Consider the following 15,548-nt stretch of genomic DNA (forward strand, 5'->3'; position numbering starts at 1 on the left):
GGCCACTGTTTTGGACCCTCTTAGGTCTGTCCTTGTGCGGTTTAAGTCCACTAAGTGTTGCATTACATGGTCCTTGCCATTGCATTGTTGTTTGCATATTGTTGCATGCTTGTTCCATTGTATTGTTGTCGCATGCTTGAGTTACATTACATGGTGCTTGCATGCTCATGTTGCATTACATTGTTTGTATGCCATTAGCTTTGTTAAGTTGTGCATGCATTGCATTGTGTTTGGTTTGGGTGTTAAGCCAAACACGAGGAACGAGGGACGTTTCATACTTGAAGTGATGAAACGTACCTCAATTCTCGGTCACCGACCCTCTTGATCATGCATGATAAAGGTTAAGGCGTTTATGTGTTTTTGTGCATTCATTTGCCATTGATTTGTGCAACTCGGCCTCTTTGGCCATCATGCATCGAAATGCGTGATTGATGGCTCGAAAGCCGAGCACTACACACCTTTGAGCCTTAGACATGATAAGGGGTGTAGTTGCACACACATTTTCTTGCAAATACATTGACATGCCTCTATTTGTGCTCTGTTGCAGCAAAAATGAGAGTTTGCAGAAAGACATGGCCGATCAGCTATCTAGTGTGCCGATCGGCTATCAATAATTGGCCGATAGCCTCAAAATTGGTCGATGACCTTTATCCTTTGGCCGATGGCCATACCTCTTGGCCGATGACCTCTCAGCATGTCCATGAGGTGGATCAGAAGTGTTTTGGAGATTGGCACAACTTTCAGAAGTCTAAAACAGTGCAAACAGAGGTAACATGAGGCATGGCAACGGATTTCCGAGCGAGGCGATCGAGCATGCATCTTCGAACTCTTCAAACTGAGTTGAGGCTTTGTAATTTGTAATTAGCTTTACTTGATTAGTTAGCTTTTGAATTTGTAATTAAACTAGTTAATTTGTTAATTAGTTAACATGTTGTAATAATTACCTTAGTGTTAGCTAGTTATTCAATTTGATTATGTAATAATTAGTCTAACAAGATAATTAGATTAGTTGCTTAGCTTAGCATAGCTAGCTTAGTGTACTCATTCGGACCCTTCGTCGAGAGGGCGAATTTTGTAATAAGTGTGCGTGTGTGTGATGCATGTTTTCCAACCCCCATTTCTTTCTCCGTTTTACTTATCAGCTTTTGATGGTTAGTTTTTAGGGCATGTTTCAATTAGCATCCTTATGCTTGCATGCATGCATCCATTCATTTGTCTTGCATGCACCGGGCTCGGCGTATCATATAAACTGCATTGTATTTCAATACCGACTTGAATACATGATTATCAAGTTGCATTTCACATGACATCTTAGACTAGCCGAACCTATTTTTAGTTGCATTTTTGCATGTGTTGCATTAGGCATCTTAACATAGATAGGATCATGGATGATTACTAACTAGCTTCTTTTTTGGCTCGGAGGACTAGGTAAACTCTTACGCTTTAGCATATTGCATGAGATCTGTATGTTGCCATGATAGCATGCTTACCATGAGGCTAACTGCTTAAGTGATTAATTGCATGAATGCCGGTGGATGAAGGTTGGATTGCTTGAATTGGAACAATTCATCGAAATGCGAGTTTTAAGCCCACTTGAGAGTGACAAATCTTGTTTTCTAAGCCCACTTGAGGGTGGCAAAATCCACGTCTTAGCCTACTTGCGAGTAGCACCATCAAACCATTTTTAAACAAACAAACATGAGATGTTTTGTTCCAACTTAGGCGATCTAGTCTATACTTGTATGTTGTGCGCATCACATAGTAATTCTAGCTAATAACTGGAATAAGAATGCATGTGTCTTCAAAAACAAAATATCATGTTAGTAAAGGCCGATCTTTAGATCGGGCGAACGGGGATGCTCATTGCATGACATTTCCCTCCCGTACCCAAGTTCCCGAGTTGAGGCAACTTTGGTGATGACGGACACATGGCCTTAGGCATGAGTCAGGGTTTCCTAAATTTCCCCAAAACAAAATATTTAGGTGGCGACTCTGTATCTGGCAAAGCAGTCCATATTTGGCACTTCTTTATTAAAATCAGTTTTCCAAAATGATTTGTCGGATTTGGACTCTTTGGTGATCTATCAATCTTGCATTGCACTTTGCAAGATTAGATTCAGAACCGTGACTTTGAGTCCGAACTGTAGTAGCTTATGAACAAAATGATTTCGCGCCTTTGCACACGGAGCCGGGACGTTCGGGCGGTCTACATTAGGCTAACATTACTATGTGATGCCCACACAATTATAGACTAATTTACAAAAATTGAAACACTTGATCTCATGTTTGTTTTGAAAATTGTTTCGAATATATACCACTTGAAAAAGTGATCGCATATGTACTTTACTCAAATTATTCCAATTCATGCAATTAGCCTTTATCTACAGGCATTTAAGCAGATATATCAATTAAGTACTTAGCCTCGTGGCAAACATGCTAAACATAACAACAATCACACTCATGCAATATGCTAAAGAACAAAAATACTCACTTAGTACTCCAAGGTAAGCTGAAAAAAACATGAGAGTTAGAAAACATGCATGCTCTTAACTAATGCAACATGACTAATGCAATACATGCGATATGTAACTAATAGGCTCGGCTACTAATTTATGACATGTGAATCAATTTGATGGCATGCGGTTTAAGCACCTTTTCAACAAAGTATTTAAACGACAATGCATTGTTAGAATGATGAACCAAGTCTCGATTCATGCAAGACAAGTAGATGCAAATCATGGAGTATGCTAAAAGAAACATGATGTTCTAAAACTAACCATCATAAGCAAGTAAATAAAAGGGAGAAAGACGTGGGGTTGGAATTATTACATTTTTGGCCCTTGCACAAGAGGGTCCGAATGAATAACCTAGCTAATTAAATAATTAACTAATTATTACAAACCCAAATGAATAAATTAGCTAAGCTACTTAACTAATTATTACAACAACAAATTTAACTAACTATTCTAGCTAATTAAATAAATACAACACATAATTAACTAGCTTATTCTAAGCATAACACTAATACTATTACAACATCACTTCACGGATCCCGAGGATCAAGGGAGAGCTCATGCATGGATGCAGATTTCCACCCGATAATGCTCTCTGTTTTGCTACTGGAATGCCTCTGTTGCACAGCCACAGTTGAAAAAAATGCACTGTTTTTCACCTCAGATTCTGCTCTACTCTGCTCTGCTGGAAAAAAGGACACAGCCTGCCTTGAAAAAGTGGCTAGCAACCCAGAAGTAGTGGCCAGCTGGCCACTAATATTGGGTTGCCGTCCAGAAGAAGTGGCCTTGCTGCAACAAAGAACAAACAGAGTACAAACAGAGCATTCTCAAAGGATGTTTGTCCACCATGCCTCTCCTTATCATCAAACAAGTCAAAGGTGGAATAAACTTGATTCGCAAATCATCAATCGACGCAATTTCATTGCATGATGACTCATGAATCAAAGGACATAATTTCAATAAATGCACAATTTAAAGACTCTCAAAACCCTCTCCCTATCATGGATTGATCAAGGAAAGTGGTTGACATTGATTTTTAAACCGTTTACATCACTAGCAAGTATGAAACGACTCAAGACTCAATGGGTTCAATTAACGTCCAACTGAACCCAAGTTGATTTTATTATCTTGCATCACTTTTAGTCTCAATTTTATTACTTCATTTTAATTACCATCTATTTCTTAATTCATTGAGTCCAAAAGTGAAGATTAAGTCCTCTAATGGAAAGAAGTACCAAACCAAGTGTTGTTTTAGGCATGAGAGAAGTGTCATGCCGTTGGTAATGAACCTCCAAGGGAATTAAACCATTAAGCACAATACCTCTATCTCAAGCTTAAACAAACAACTAGTTTGAAACAACTTTCAAAAAAAAAAACAAAAAAAACCAAGAAATGAGGAAGGTTGTAGAGGTGATTAGAGATGAAAATAAGTATGAAAGTAAGAAATAAACACTATCAACTCAAACAGGTTGGTGGCTAAGACCTAAACCACCAAGCCTATGAGGACTATTACACCATAAGCATGCTATACAAAGTTTAAATGTAATGAACACCTAAAAACAGTCCAAAATAGTGCTGGAACTAAGCTAAAAAAAAAACTAAAACAATAAGCTAAAACATGGAGCAAGTTAAGCTAGTAAACAAGCACAAGAAGAGGAGGCTAACCCCCTCCATTTTTGGGACTTCAAAACATAATTTTTGCCTCTAAAAAACCTCTGAGATTCAATAGTAAAAAGCTCAAAAAAAGATGATAAAAATGTGGGAAACACAAGGATAAAGGCCTAAGAAATTAGGTTCAAAGAAGGGCTATCAACCTCTCTACCTTAAATGGCCTTAAACCACAAGTTTCAGCCCAAAAATTCAGTGTAAAAACAATCCTAAAAATAGTAGAAAAGATGGCAAATAAAGAAGTGAAACAAGCTAGGAATTATACCTCTTGAAGAGGGATACCCATTTTGAGTTGTAAACCAACAATTACACACCCTCAAGAGCTAAATGCAAGCTCAAAAACACCTCAGCACAAATACCACAAGGTTTGGTTTAGAGTGTATAGGCAAAGAGTGAAGAACTTGCAAGAGAGGGAGAAAAAATTTTGCTTCAAATTTTTCTAACATTTACAACAAGACGGGAGGTCATCTATATATAGAAAAACATGAGACTTCCTTAGAAATATCCATAGAGACACGTATGGACTGATGCATGCACCTGTTGAAACAGCTGGCACAGTTGGGAAAAATATCGTAAAAAACACACAAGTGGCCGACAACCCACTAATAGTGGCCAGCAAGCCACATTACTGGCCGGCACTCCATACTAGTGGGTCTGCAAGTCACAGGATGTTTAGGCTCGAAAACCTGCTGTTTTGGTCCAAAAACAAGGCAAGAGGTTCGCAGGGTTTTAAGGCTCAAAACTGAGGGCGGTCAAAAATAGGGGCGCCCAAGTCGGGCATTTGACAAGCAAATTCATCATTGGGTGCACAATCGGTGGTGCCCAAGTCATAAGGATAGTAAAAAATGGGGTGTCTACAGTAGGATGCTAAACATAGTAAGAAAAACATACAGAAGCGGGACATTTAAGCATAAAAACTTACATGTTTACCGACATCCTGCAAAGAACTACAAAACAAAATTAGTAAAACATGCATGATCTTATATACAAAATCCTAATACAATTCACTCATAAAATGCAACTAATAATATATGACATGTGAATCATCTCAAGAATATAAGCTAGTACACATAATCACATAAGAATTAATTAAATCCATAAATGCAAACTTAGCAAATCAAGATGCATGAAACATAGATGCAAAGCATGGATATGGTGAAAAGCAAAGTATGATGCTTATGTACAAATAAGAAAGCAAGTAAAAGAACAAGATATAAAGAAGCATGGAGGAAAATTATTACAACACTTTGAATAAATAATCACAAAATGAATGAGAGAAAGGAAGAAAATATTACAACACAATAAAAAACCTCACAAAATACTCAAATGAAAACAAAATAGAAGTTTCTTGCACCTTGAAGACCACCGAAAATTGTTATGCCTAACACCGGAAGACTACTGCGTTCCATCCAAAAAAAGTAGGCTGGCCGGCCAAATAGGCCAGTCTGTTAACTAGACCTAGCAAAACCTGTCTTGTTGCAACATCAAGAAAAGAACAAATAAGGAATATGTAGGTGGCTCAACTAATCACTCTCGGTTAGGTATAATAAAACTAATATGAAACTAAAGCAAGAAAATGAATATAAGATAGAAAGTGCAATAAAATAAAAGAATTGAAAACTAACCACTTCGAGTTAGATTATAACAAAACAACATGAAACAAAAGCAAGAAAACGAATATAAGATAGAAAATGAAAGAATTAAAATTTTACCTTCCAAAGAAAGATTGAACTTCTTAAGTTCCGAACTTCTTAATTTCCAAACTTCTTCTTGATCACCCTCAAATTTGTGAATTATGCTCTCAAACCTCAATTCAACAGCTTGAAATTTGAGCTAGAATGGTAGTTTTGAACAAGTGTATGGTCACTCTTTAATCTTCTTCAACTTGGGAAGAATCACTTTGTCTTTGATCAAAGCTTTAGGGCTTAGTTCTTGAGTGGTTTTTGCAAGGGAAGATGAGAGGTATAGAGGTTAGGTAACTTCACTATGTTGACAAGACAACTCTCTTGTTTTTAAAACTCTCTTTTCTTTCTCAAACTCTAATTCAAACTCAACATTCTCTTTACATTTCTTCTCTTAAATTCATCTTCCCAAATTCAAGACTTGAGCTCTCCTTATATAGGCAATGCAAGTGGAGCCATGGTGGAAGATAAAGTGGAGAACTAATGGAGCAGTTAGGGAAGATAATGGAGCTAATGAAACACAAATGGAGTTAATGGAAGACAAAAATGGAGCATTATCTTCAATGGATCATGCACTAGGTAATGAAGGCTGAGTATACATATATTCAATGCATAAATGGGTCAGAAAATGGGGTTGTGAAGTGCCCCACCTAACCAACAAAAATCTAAACAAAACTGTCTCTAGGTGGTTGACCAGGCACCGGTCGACCGCCTGACCAAAAAGAAAATTGCCCGTTTTGCTTCGGTTCAATCCAGTTTTGCTCCAGTTATCCGACGAGGCTTAAACACTTGGCCAAAGCAAGCTTAGAGTTGAGAACAAAACTCAAATTCCATCTTTTTTACTGAGAATTTTGTGAAAAACATGTTCTTATTTTCATCATCGAATCAACAAAAGAAAGCCCCTAAGTCTTAGGACCAGTTAAAATAGGGTGTCTACAGTTGCCAAACTCAATTTCATGTATTTTGAAAGAGTTTTGAAGATGTACACCCCAAAGAAATTGAGTTTACAAACATGAAAATCAACATCATTCCAAATTAAGCGACACAACCTCTATCCACCGGCATTCATACAGTTATATCAAGTAAGTAAGTAGTCTGATGGTAGGATACTAAACATGATAAGAAAACACACACACAAGCGGGATGCTAAAGTATAAAAACTTACATATTTACCGACATCTTGCGAATAGTTATAAAACAAAGTTATCAAAATATGCATGATCTTATATACAAAATACTAATGCAATTCACTCATAAGATGTAACTAAAGATTCGACTTCTAATATATGACATGTGAATCATCTCAAAAACATGAGATAGCGCACGTAATTACATAGGAATTGATTAAACCTACAGATGCAAACTTAGTCGAATCAAGATGCATGAAACATAGATGCAAAGCATGGATATAATGAAAAGCAAAATATGATGTTTATTTACAGATAAGGAAAGCAAGTGAAGAATGGGATAGAAAGAAATTATTACAACACTTTAAATAAATAATTACAAACCAAATGAGAGAGGGAGGAGGAAAATATTACAATAAAATTAAAAAAAACTAGCCAAACTCTCAAATAAAAAGAAAATAAAAGCTTCATGCGCCTTGGAGACCACCGGAAATTGTTACGCTCAACACTGGAAGACTACACCGTTAAGTCCAAAAGAAATTAGCCGACCGACCAACTAGGCCTAGCAAAATTTGTCTTGTTGCAACGCCTAGAAAAGAATAAACAAAGAATATGTAGCTGGCTCAACTAATCACTTTCGGTTGGATTACAACAAAACTAATATGAAATTAAAGTAAGAAAGTAAATATAAGATAGAAAATGAAAGAAAATGCAAGAAAATGAAAAAAATTGAAAATTCACCTTCCAAAGAAAGAATGAACTTCTTAATTTCTAAACTTCTTTTTAATTATCCTCAAAGTTGTGAATTGTGTTCTCAATCCTCAATTCAAAAGTTTGGAATTTGGGTTAGATTGGTGTCTTTGGACAAGGAGATGATCACTCTTTAATCTTCTTCAACTTGGCAAGGATTACTCTCTCTTTGATCAAAGCTTTAGGACTTGGTTTCAATGAGTTTCTTGGGAGGTTTTTGTAATAAAAGATGAGATATACGAAGACTAAAGATAATTTCACTACTTTGACAATACAACACTCTGGTTTTTTAAGGCTTTCTTTTCTTTTTCATACTCTTAATTTTCTCTACACTTCTACTCTCAAATTCATCTCATCAAATTCAATACTTGAGCTCTCTTTATATATGCAATGCAAGTGAAGCAATGGTAAAAGACAAAGTGGAGAACTAATGGAATATTTAGGAAAGATAATGGAACTAATGGAGCACTAAAATGGGGTATTATTTTCAATGGATCAAGCACTAGGCAATGGGCGGAGTATACATGCATTTGGTGCAAAAATAAGTTAGAAAATGGGGTTGTGAAGTGCCCCACCCAAGCAAACAAAAATCTAGTCTACATTGTCTCCGGATGGTCGACCGACCGGTCGACCGATTAGGGTAAAAAATGTCTGTTTTGCTTCGATTCAGTCCAGCTTTGTTCTAGTACCCAATGGGTGTTAAACACTTGGCCAAAATAGGTTTAGAGTTAGGAAGAAAGTTCAAATTTCATCTTTTTTTTACTGAAGATTTTGTGAAAAATACATTCTTATTTTCATCATTCGGTAATCAAAAGCAAGTGCTCAAGTCTTAGGGCCGGTCAAAATGGAGTATCTACACCGCGGATACTCAACTACATTTCAAATAGCTAAAAAAATTTAGAACCATTTAAATCCTTAATATAGTAAATAATTTTCTTGTTTCCATAAATATAAACAATGAGACTTTAGGATTATTATTTATTTAAATTCAAACAGAAATCACAAACTTTTAATATTCTTTTTTTATAGGGGAATTGACTAGTAAATCCCATTTTGTGGACTTGTAATCCATAAGGTCCTAAATGTTTTCTTGGTGACTGGATGGTCCCTTAATTTGTTTGTTGACTATTTTGCCACTATTAGTATTATTGGTTGATTAGTGTGAGTTTGTATAGGGAAGGTGAATGGGTGTTTGTGTGTCACGTTGATCGGAAAAGTACACTAATACCTTTTTTAATTTAATTGGTTTGTAACACTCATAGAAATAGAACATGGTTTCGGTTGTGACGTGAACACGCAAAATAAGACACAAATGGTTTCGGATTTCTCACAACCCGAATTTTGAAACCCACGTCTCACCTTCTCTCTCTCTCTCTCTCTCTCTCTCTCTCTCTTTATATATATATATATATATGTATCTGTCACCGTGTAGATGGAAGAAGACACACAGTGGCAACGGCTAGAAATGCAGGACAATGAAGCTATCACCTTCTGCCCTAGCTTCAACAGCTACTCTTCCGATAAATTTGCAGAAATCGCTAATAAAGTCACCAAAGAGTGTATCAGAGACGACGGTGATGCGAGACCTGTCTCGAACGAACTCGACGACGACGATAATGATGATTTCGAATTCTCTTTGGTACGTGGTGATTCTGATGTAACTGCAGATAAGATATTCGCCTCCCACACACGGCAGTCAATGATCCACGTTTCCCCTCACTGCAACCCTAACTTCGTTCCCCTACTCGCAACACCCTAAAGGAATAGAACCCTAACCCACCCATTTCGTAGCAATGTAAATGGATATCCTCAAACCCCACGAAACGTGGGATTACACCTATCAAAAATAACAGCATGAAATCTTCATAAAATCACGCGAGGGCATATCCGTCTGCAATATGTCCTTCACATTCGAAACAGGACTACACAGTAACAAAGTGCTCCTGAAAAGGACTTGGTAGACAAAGTAAAAAAACGTGGGACCATTTGGACTATAAGTTCCTACAATAGGACTTTTTAATAAATTTCCCTTTTTTATATCTAATTATATATATATATATATATACATACATATTATTAATTATATCGGGTCAGGTTTAAATCGAAAGAGACAATATCCGTTCTTGCCTCATCCCGTTGTAGGCGACCAAAACATAATCTACCCTCACCCCATATAAGTGTAAAAAAAAAAAAAAAAAAAAAGGTAAATTACAAACACATCCTCTAATATTTACTTAAATTACAAATTATCTCATGTGGTTTTAGAAATTATATTATGCCCCTAAGGTTTACAATTCCATAACAAATAGATCTTTTTATTAATAAATTATCAAGTTAATTAACAGTTTTTAATAATGTTAAAATTTTATTTCAATTAATAATTCAGATAATTTTATTATTGTCTAGGTGAATAGTTAGATATTTCACTTTTTCAATTAATTCTGTTAAATAAAAAATTTAGAGAGTCAGACATTTGTAGAATTTTTTAAGCCACAAGAAGTAATTCGTATTTAAATAAATCTCAGATGGTATATTTATAATTTATAATATACCAAAATAAATAAATAAATAAAATCTACCCAATTTAAGGGCTAGTTTGGCAACTTACAAAAAAGCAAAAAAAATAAAAAGTTACAAAAAAAAGTTAAAAAGTTATTACTATTTACTAAAAAAAATTATTCTTTTGCAAATTGTGAGACAACTCACTTTGACGAAAGGCGGTTGTTCTTGACTTTGGTGAAGATAAATTACACAGGCGGAGGCAAGCTTAAAGACTGTGTTGTTTGGCCCGTGGAGGCCATCACGGGTCCCGTTTTGATAATCCGAACCGTTAATGTGTAGAACTCGTTGAGTACTATATGTCTATAAAAAATCACGTTGATCGAATATCGCAAACTATATGATCAAATCACTTTTGTATAAAAAAAAGGATGATGTTATAATTAACGATTGAAATAAAACTAATCCGATTAAATAGCTATCGATATCCAATTAACGTGATTTTTTACAAGCATATAGTACTCGACGAATTCTACACATTGACGGTTTCGATTAGCAAAACAGGACCCATGGTGGGCCCCCATGGACCGAACAGCACCGTCCAATTTATACCTGCAAAGGAGAGAATCATCTCTTTCCCTACACGCTACCCCCTTATACTGCCGACTGTACGGCCTATTCCATCACTAACTTCTCTTATACACTTATTTATACAATTGTTTTATACATATTTTTTTATAAAAAGTTAAAAAATTAATCCAAACATTCATATTTTTTTTTCAATTTTTTAATTTAAAAAAATAAAAAATACAATTATTTAGAACACCTCAAACTATCACTATAAGTATAAACAAACAAACCCCACGAACCGGATTAAAATGGCAATCCCTATTTGCACCCAACCCACGCACTACCCTCCTCGCTCAAGAGACTACTAGGTACTAACCCTAAATCGTTCTCTCAGTTCTGTACCATATCGAAAAAAGCAAAAGAACCTTCTCCCAACTCCGCCGCCCCACCTTCACCCCCACGACACGATCAACCACCACTGGAACACCGTGCATCACCCGACTCAGTGATTACAGCATCAATGACCTCAATCGACACGCAAACAAGGTATTTCCTACATATTTCTGTTTGCATCTCCACTTCTAATCAGTTCTTCACAGTGTGATTCTAGGGTTCAGAAAGATTTAAAGGAATAATCAAATGCATAGCTGACTATATTCCACTTTTTTTTTTTTTCTTGGGTTTGAATTGTTTTGCTAGATTATCAAAAATAGTTTATATATATATATATATATATTGTCAGAAGCTAACTGGAGCTCAGATTGTGATTTACACAGTTTTTCTTGTTAGACCTTGTGGTGCCATGGTCATTCAGCAGCAATCAAGAAGCTGGGTCAGCATTAGCTGCTGTTGACAAAGCTTGTCTGTAATTCTGCATAGATTTCTTCAGAAATTTGGTTCTTTTTCAATATTAGTAATTGTTTTCCTTATTGTCATTTTAGTATAATATATATGTTGGGAGGTCAATTGGAGTGTGTAACATCCCAGTTAGGTATTAATATATTGAAGTCCCAATTCACAAAGCTGAAAATCCAACCCAGTGGTTCGAAATCATCATATTCTTTTAATTGTGGTTTGGCGGTTTGATGATGGGTGTAAAAAAATACTCAACCCGCCTAGACGATTTAAATAAAAAAAGTTGCCCCAAATTGACCCAACCCAATCCAAGCCAAGCCATCCCGTGCACACCCCTAGGTATTACTTTGATTATTGATTGTTAGTATTTACCTTCAGCTTCTTCTAAAATGTATAATCTTCATAGTTTGATTAATTTGACTATTGATTTGATTTTGTAGGCTACGCGTTTTTAGTTTCACTGCCTCTTCGAATCTGACTGCCAGAACATTGTAGAAGCAATTCATATCCAGTAGGGTTCAAGAACAAGTGAATTGGGAATAATCAGCTAGAGATGGTTGGGAATTCATTGGTTCAATTTATCAGTTGCCCTACTGTTTTGTCTTCGTCTTTGATTACTAGCACATGCAGTTCTTCAAAATTCTTGTCTTATCTGCCACCGAAATCACAAAAACAACTCTTTAGAGTAAGAGCTACATCATCCGCTGATGCAGGGCATACCCAGTCACCCTCTTCTTCTAAAGAAAAGAATCCTTTTGGGGCTATTTTGGATGTTCCTCGAACCATTTGGAGGCAAACATTTCGTCCGCTGAGCGATTTTGGGTATGGCAAGAGGAGCATTTGGGAAGGTGGAGTTGGATTGTTTCTTGTGTCTGGCACAGTACTTCTTGCTCTTAGTATAGCTTGGTTGAGGGGGTTTCAATTGCGGTCCAAGTTCAGGAAGTATCTGGCTGTGTTTGAGTTTGCTCAGGCTTGTGGGATTTGCACTGGTACACCAGTTAGGATAAGAGGGGTCACCGTCGGTAATGTCATTCGTGTTAATCCTTCCTTGAAAAGTATTGAAGCAGTTGTTGAGGTTTGTCACATGCCATTATTAACCTTGTTCAATTATTTACGGACTGTGTAAAGTGTGGAGATTTTCTTATCTGTGTCGCCTTTTGTTTGTAGGTTGAAGATGATAAAATAATCATACCTCGAAATTCACTGGTTGAGGTGAACCAATCTGGGCTTCTCATGGAAACTCTGATTGATATTACACCTCGGGATCCAATCCCCACACCTTCAGTAGGACCTCTTGACAAGGAATGTGTTAAAGAAGGTGTAATTGTATGCGACAGGCAGAAGATAAAGGGATATCAAGGGGTAAGTTTGGATGCGCTGGTTGGTATATTTACTCGCCTTGGACGTGACGTTGAAGAAATTGGTATTGCCAACGCCTATTCATTGGCTGAACGAGTTTCATCTGTTGTTGAAGAGGCAAGGCCACTTCTTACAAAGGTGTGATATGCAGCTCTTGTATTTATAGTTCGGTTGCTGGTTATGCCTGTTAAAATTATATTCCATTTGACTGCTTAATTTTGTTGGAGAGAACTGTGTTGGGTTTTTTATAGAGATATGTCACCAGAGCCCTTGTAGTAATTTTGGTAGAGCAACATATCATGGAGCTTCTATTGATGTCATTACCCTAGTTTACTGTGATATTTTAAAGGACTATGTTATGTCAGCAATTTGCAATGTGTAAGAGGTCTGAAAAGTGCAGAGTAGGGATCATGTCTACAATTATTTTAGCCCAACGTGTGTGACTGCCCTGGGCATTTCCCATGAACATTGAAGTTCAAAACATTGATTGAAGGCTACAACTAACAAAGTGATAGGTAATAATATGAAGGGTTTGAGTGAATTGAGGTGATATCTTCATTTGCTCGTTTTGCATTATTTGAGGTTGCTAGTATGTAGGATTTTGTTGTTGATGACTGGTGGTTGTGATGGGATAGATGGAAAACTATTTGAAGTAGAACCTTTTCTTGGAGATTTAATGCACGAGAAACACAAACCTTTGTGTGAAATGTTCATGAGTTTATGATGTAGACCGAAATATCCTTGCTTTAGCCCACTTTTAATATATTCTAATGCGCAGTAATTGTTCTCTCTGATGTAGTGATGTCTCAGATCAAAGCCATGGCTGAAGATGTTCAACCTTTGCTAGCTGAGGTTCGTGACAGTGGGTTGCTGAAGGAAGTTGAGAGTTTAACAAAAGCCCTTACAGAAGCCTATGATGATTTGAGGTAAAATGTCCTATCCTGTTTTGATCGTATATTCCACATTGAGCTTGTAGTTTGCAGGGCATAGGTGTCATTGAAAATGAGAAGAAATTCAAGAAATGACAACTGGCATGGAAACAATCAGTGCTTATTATTTAATTTATTTATTTTCTTTCTTTTCTCCTTGCAGAAGGGTGCACTCATCCATTATGACCCCTGAGAACACCGAACTAATTCGGAAGTCCATATACACCCTTATTTTCACTTTGAAGAATGTTGAGGTATGTTACTGCTTGTCATTTTCATAATATTCTTAGCCAACTTCACAAGTCACCAATTGTTTTTTTGTTTTCTTTGATTGTTGTTGTCGACTTTGTTGTCACTGTTCTTGTTCTCTCAACCATCTTTTCACCATTGCAGAGTATAAGTTCTGATATTTTGGGATTTACTGGTGATGAAGCTACAAGACAGAATTTAAAATTGCTTATCAAGTCTCTCAGCAGGCTATTGTGAAGCCCAATGGAAAGTTAGACATAGGGCAACAAATTCACTCATAATAGTGTTTTGGTCCCTGCTGTTTCAGATGGGAGAAACTCTTGAGTGGCTTCTTTTTTTTCAGGTTGCTATGGCAGGGATAGGTCTTGTATGGTGCCACCTATTGCATTGTGTTATGAGGTTGGGAAGTCAAACCTAAGTTTTTCTGGAAGTTTTATCTTTTGCTCATAATTTAGAATTGAATTGATGTTTGTCGAGGCTTTCCTTTGTTGGGGCCTCCAATTGTTATAGAAATCATATTTTCTGGCTTCTCAACTTTGTATTGTGGAGTGTCGAGCCAGAAATCAGTTCTGAGCTGCAAGTTGAAATCAGAAGTTTAGGTGGGAGCCGTAACCTTTCATTTCAGGAAGTCTGTGAACACTATTGATTAATTTTCCGTAAGACTATGATGTGAATTTGTCCAACTTCTTTCAACTGCCAATTGATTTACCCTGAAGTAAAAATCAATTCAGTTATTATAAATATATATCATCTGGATCTGCATTGCAAAATTCTCCTTGAAATGACAGAAATTTCGTGGCGGTTACAAAGCAAATGATTAGGTGCTTAACAAGCGAGAAGACGCTATATTTATCTCCACCAAAGGCTGATTAGAGGGATCGGCCACTGAAAAAGCCTCGACTGGAGACTGCCTTTATTATTATTATCACTGCCTGCGTTATACGCTGCACCAAAAATAAGAGCTGTTAGATATGTAAGTTTTTTTGGTATGTTTTATTTGATGCACTAACAGGATTGAAATGAAAATATAGAATGGAACTTGTTAGAGAGAGACTTGGAACAGTTGGAGAGAGGAGGCAGATTAAATTGCAGTCCACAAATACGGGGAAGAGGAGGGACAAGAGGCATCAATGCCCCCGATAGCATTGACAGCGGACTTGATGCAGTCACAGATATCAGTGAGATCATTGTTTGATTGTGACAAGTTACCGATATCCTTGGCACCATTACAACAATCCTCAGAAGGAGAGCTTATAATAGCCATAAGGTACGGGAGACAAGGGGTTAGGTCATTAAACACTGCTCCACATGGTGGTTCAGCCATGGCCGAGCCGTAAATTAGCGACA

General features: G+C 36.7%; 1 protein-coding gene across 3 annotated transcripts; it reads left to right on the top strand.

Moving 5' to 3' along the window:
• Window positions 1-11,079: 11,079 nt before the first annotated feature.
• On the top strand, window positions 11,080-14,884 carry ABCI15 (trigalactosyldiacylglycerol2). Of its 3 annotated transcripts, none has more exons than XM_082902616.1 (7): window positions 11,130-11,355; window positions 11,586-11,670; window positions 12,105-12,739; window positions 12,832-13,161; window positions 13,834-13,949; window positions 14,116-14,206; window positions 14,346-14,884. In XM_082902616.1, the coding sequence occupies exons 3-7, from the start codon at window positions 12,218-12,220 to the stop codon at window positions 14,436-14,438; spliced, it is 1,152 nt and encodes a 383-aa protein (XP_082758742.1). In that variant the 5' UTR covers window positions 11,130-11,355; window positions 11,586-11,670; window positions 12,105-12,217; the 3' UTR covers window positions 14,439-14,884. The 3 variants fall into 3 exon arrangements, with proteins under 3 accessions (XP_082758740.1, XP_082758742.1, XP_082758743.1); XM_082902617.1 differs by having other exon boundaries at window positions 11,145-11,355; window positions 11,570-11,670; XM_082902614.1 differs by lacking the exon at window positions 11,586-11,670 and having other exon boundaries at window positions 11,080-11,355.
• Window positions 14,885-15,548: the final 664 nt, after the last annotated feature.

This window comes from Camellia sinensis, chromosome 13, assembly GCF_055761805.1.
Source record: "Camellia sinensis isolate YWXY chromosome 13, ASM5576180v1, whole genome shotgun sequence".
Taxonomy (NCBI): domain Eukaryota; kingdom Viridiplantae; phylum Streptophyta; class Magnoliopsida; order Ericales; family Theaceae; genus Camellia; species Camellia sinensis.

What these genes read in the sequence shown, in the direction of transcription:
- ABCI15 (XM_082902614.1), top strand. Translation starts at nt 12,218, where the DNA reads ATGGTTGGGAATTCATTGGTTCAATTTATCAGTTGCCCTACTGTTTTG. An exon ending in CAAGGCCACTTCTTACAAAG is followed by an intron (nt 13,162 to 13,833) that starts GTGTGATATGCA and finishes GTGATGTCTCAG; the next exon opens with ATCAAAGCCATGGCTGAAGA. An exon ending in TCACTTTGAAGAATGTTGAG is followed by an intron (nt 14,207 to 14,345) that starts GTATGTTACTGC and finishes TCACCATTGCAG; the next exon opens with AGTATAAGTTCTGATATTTT.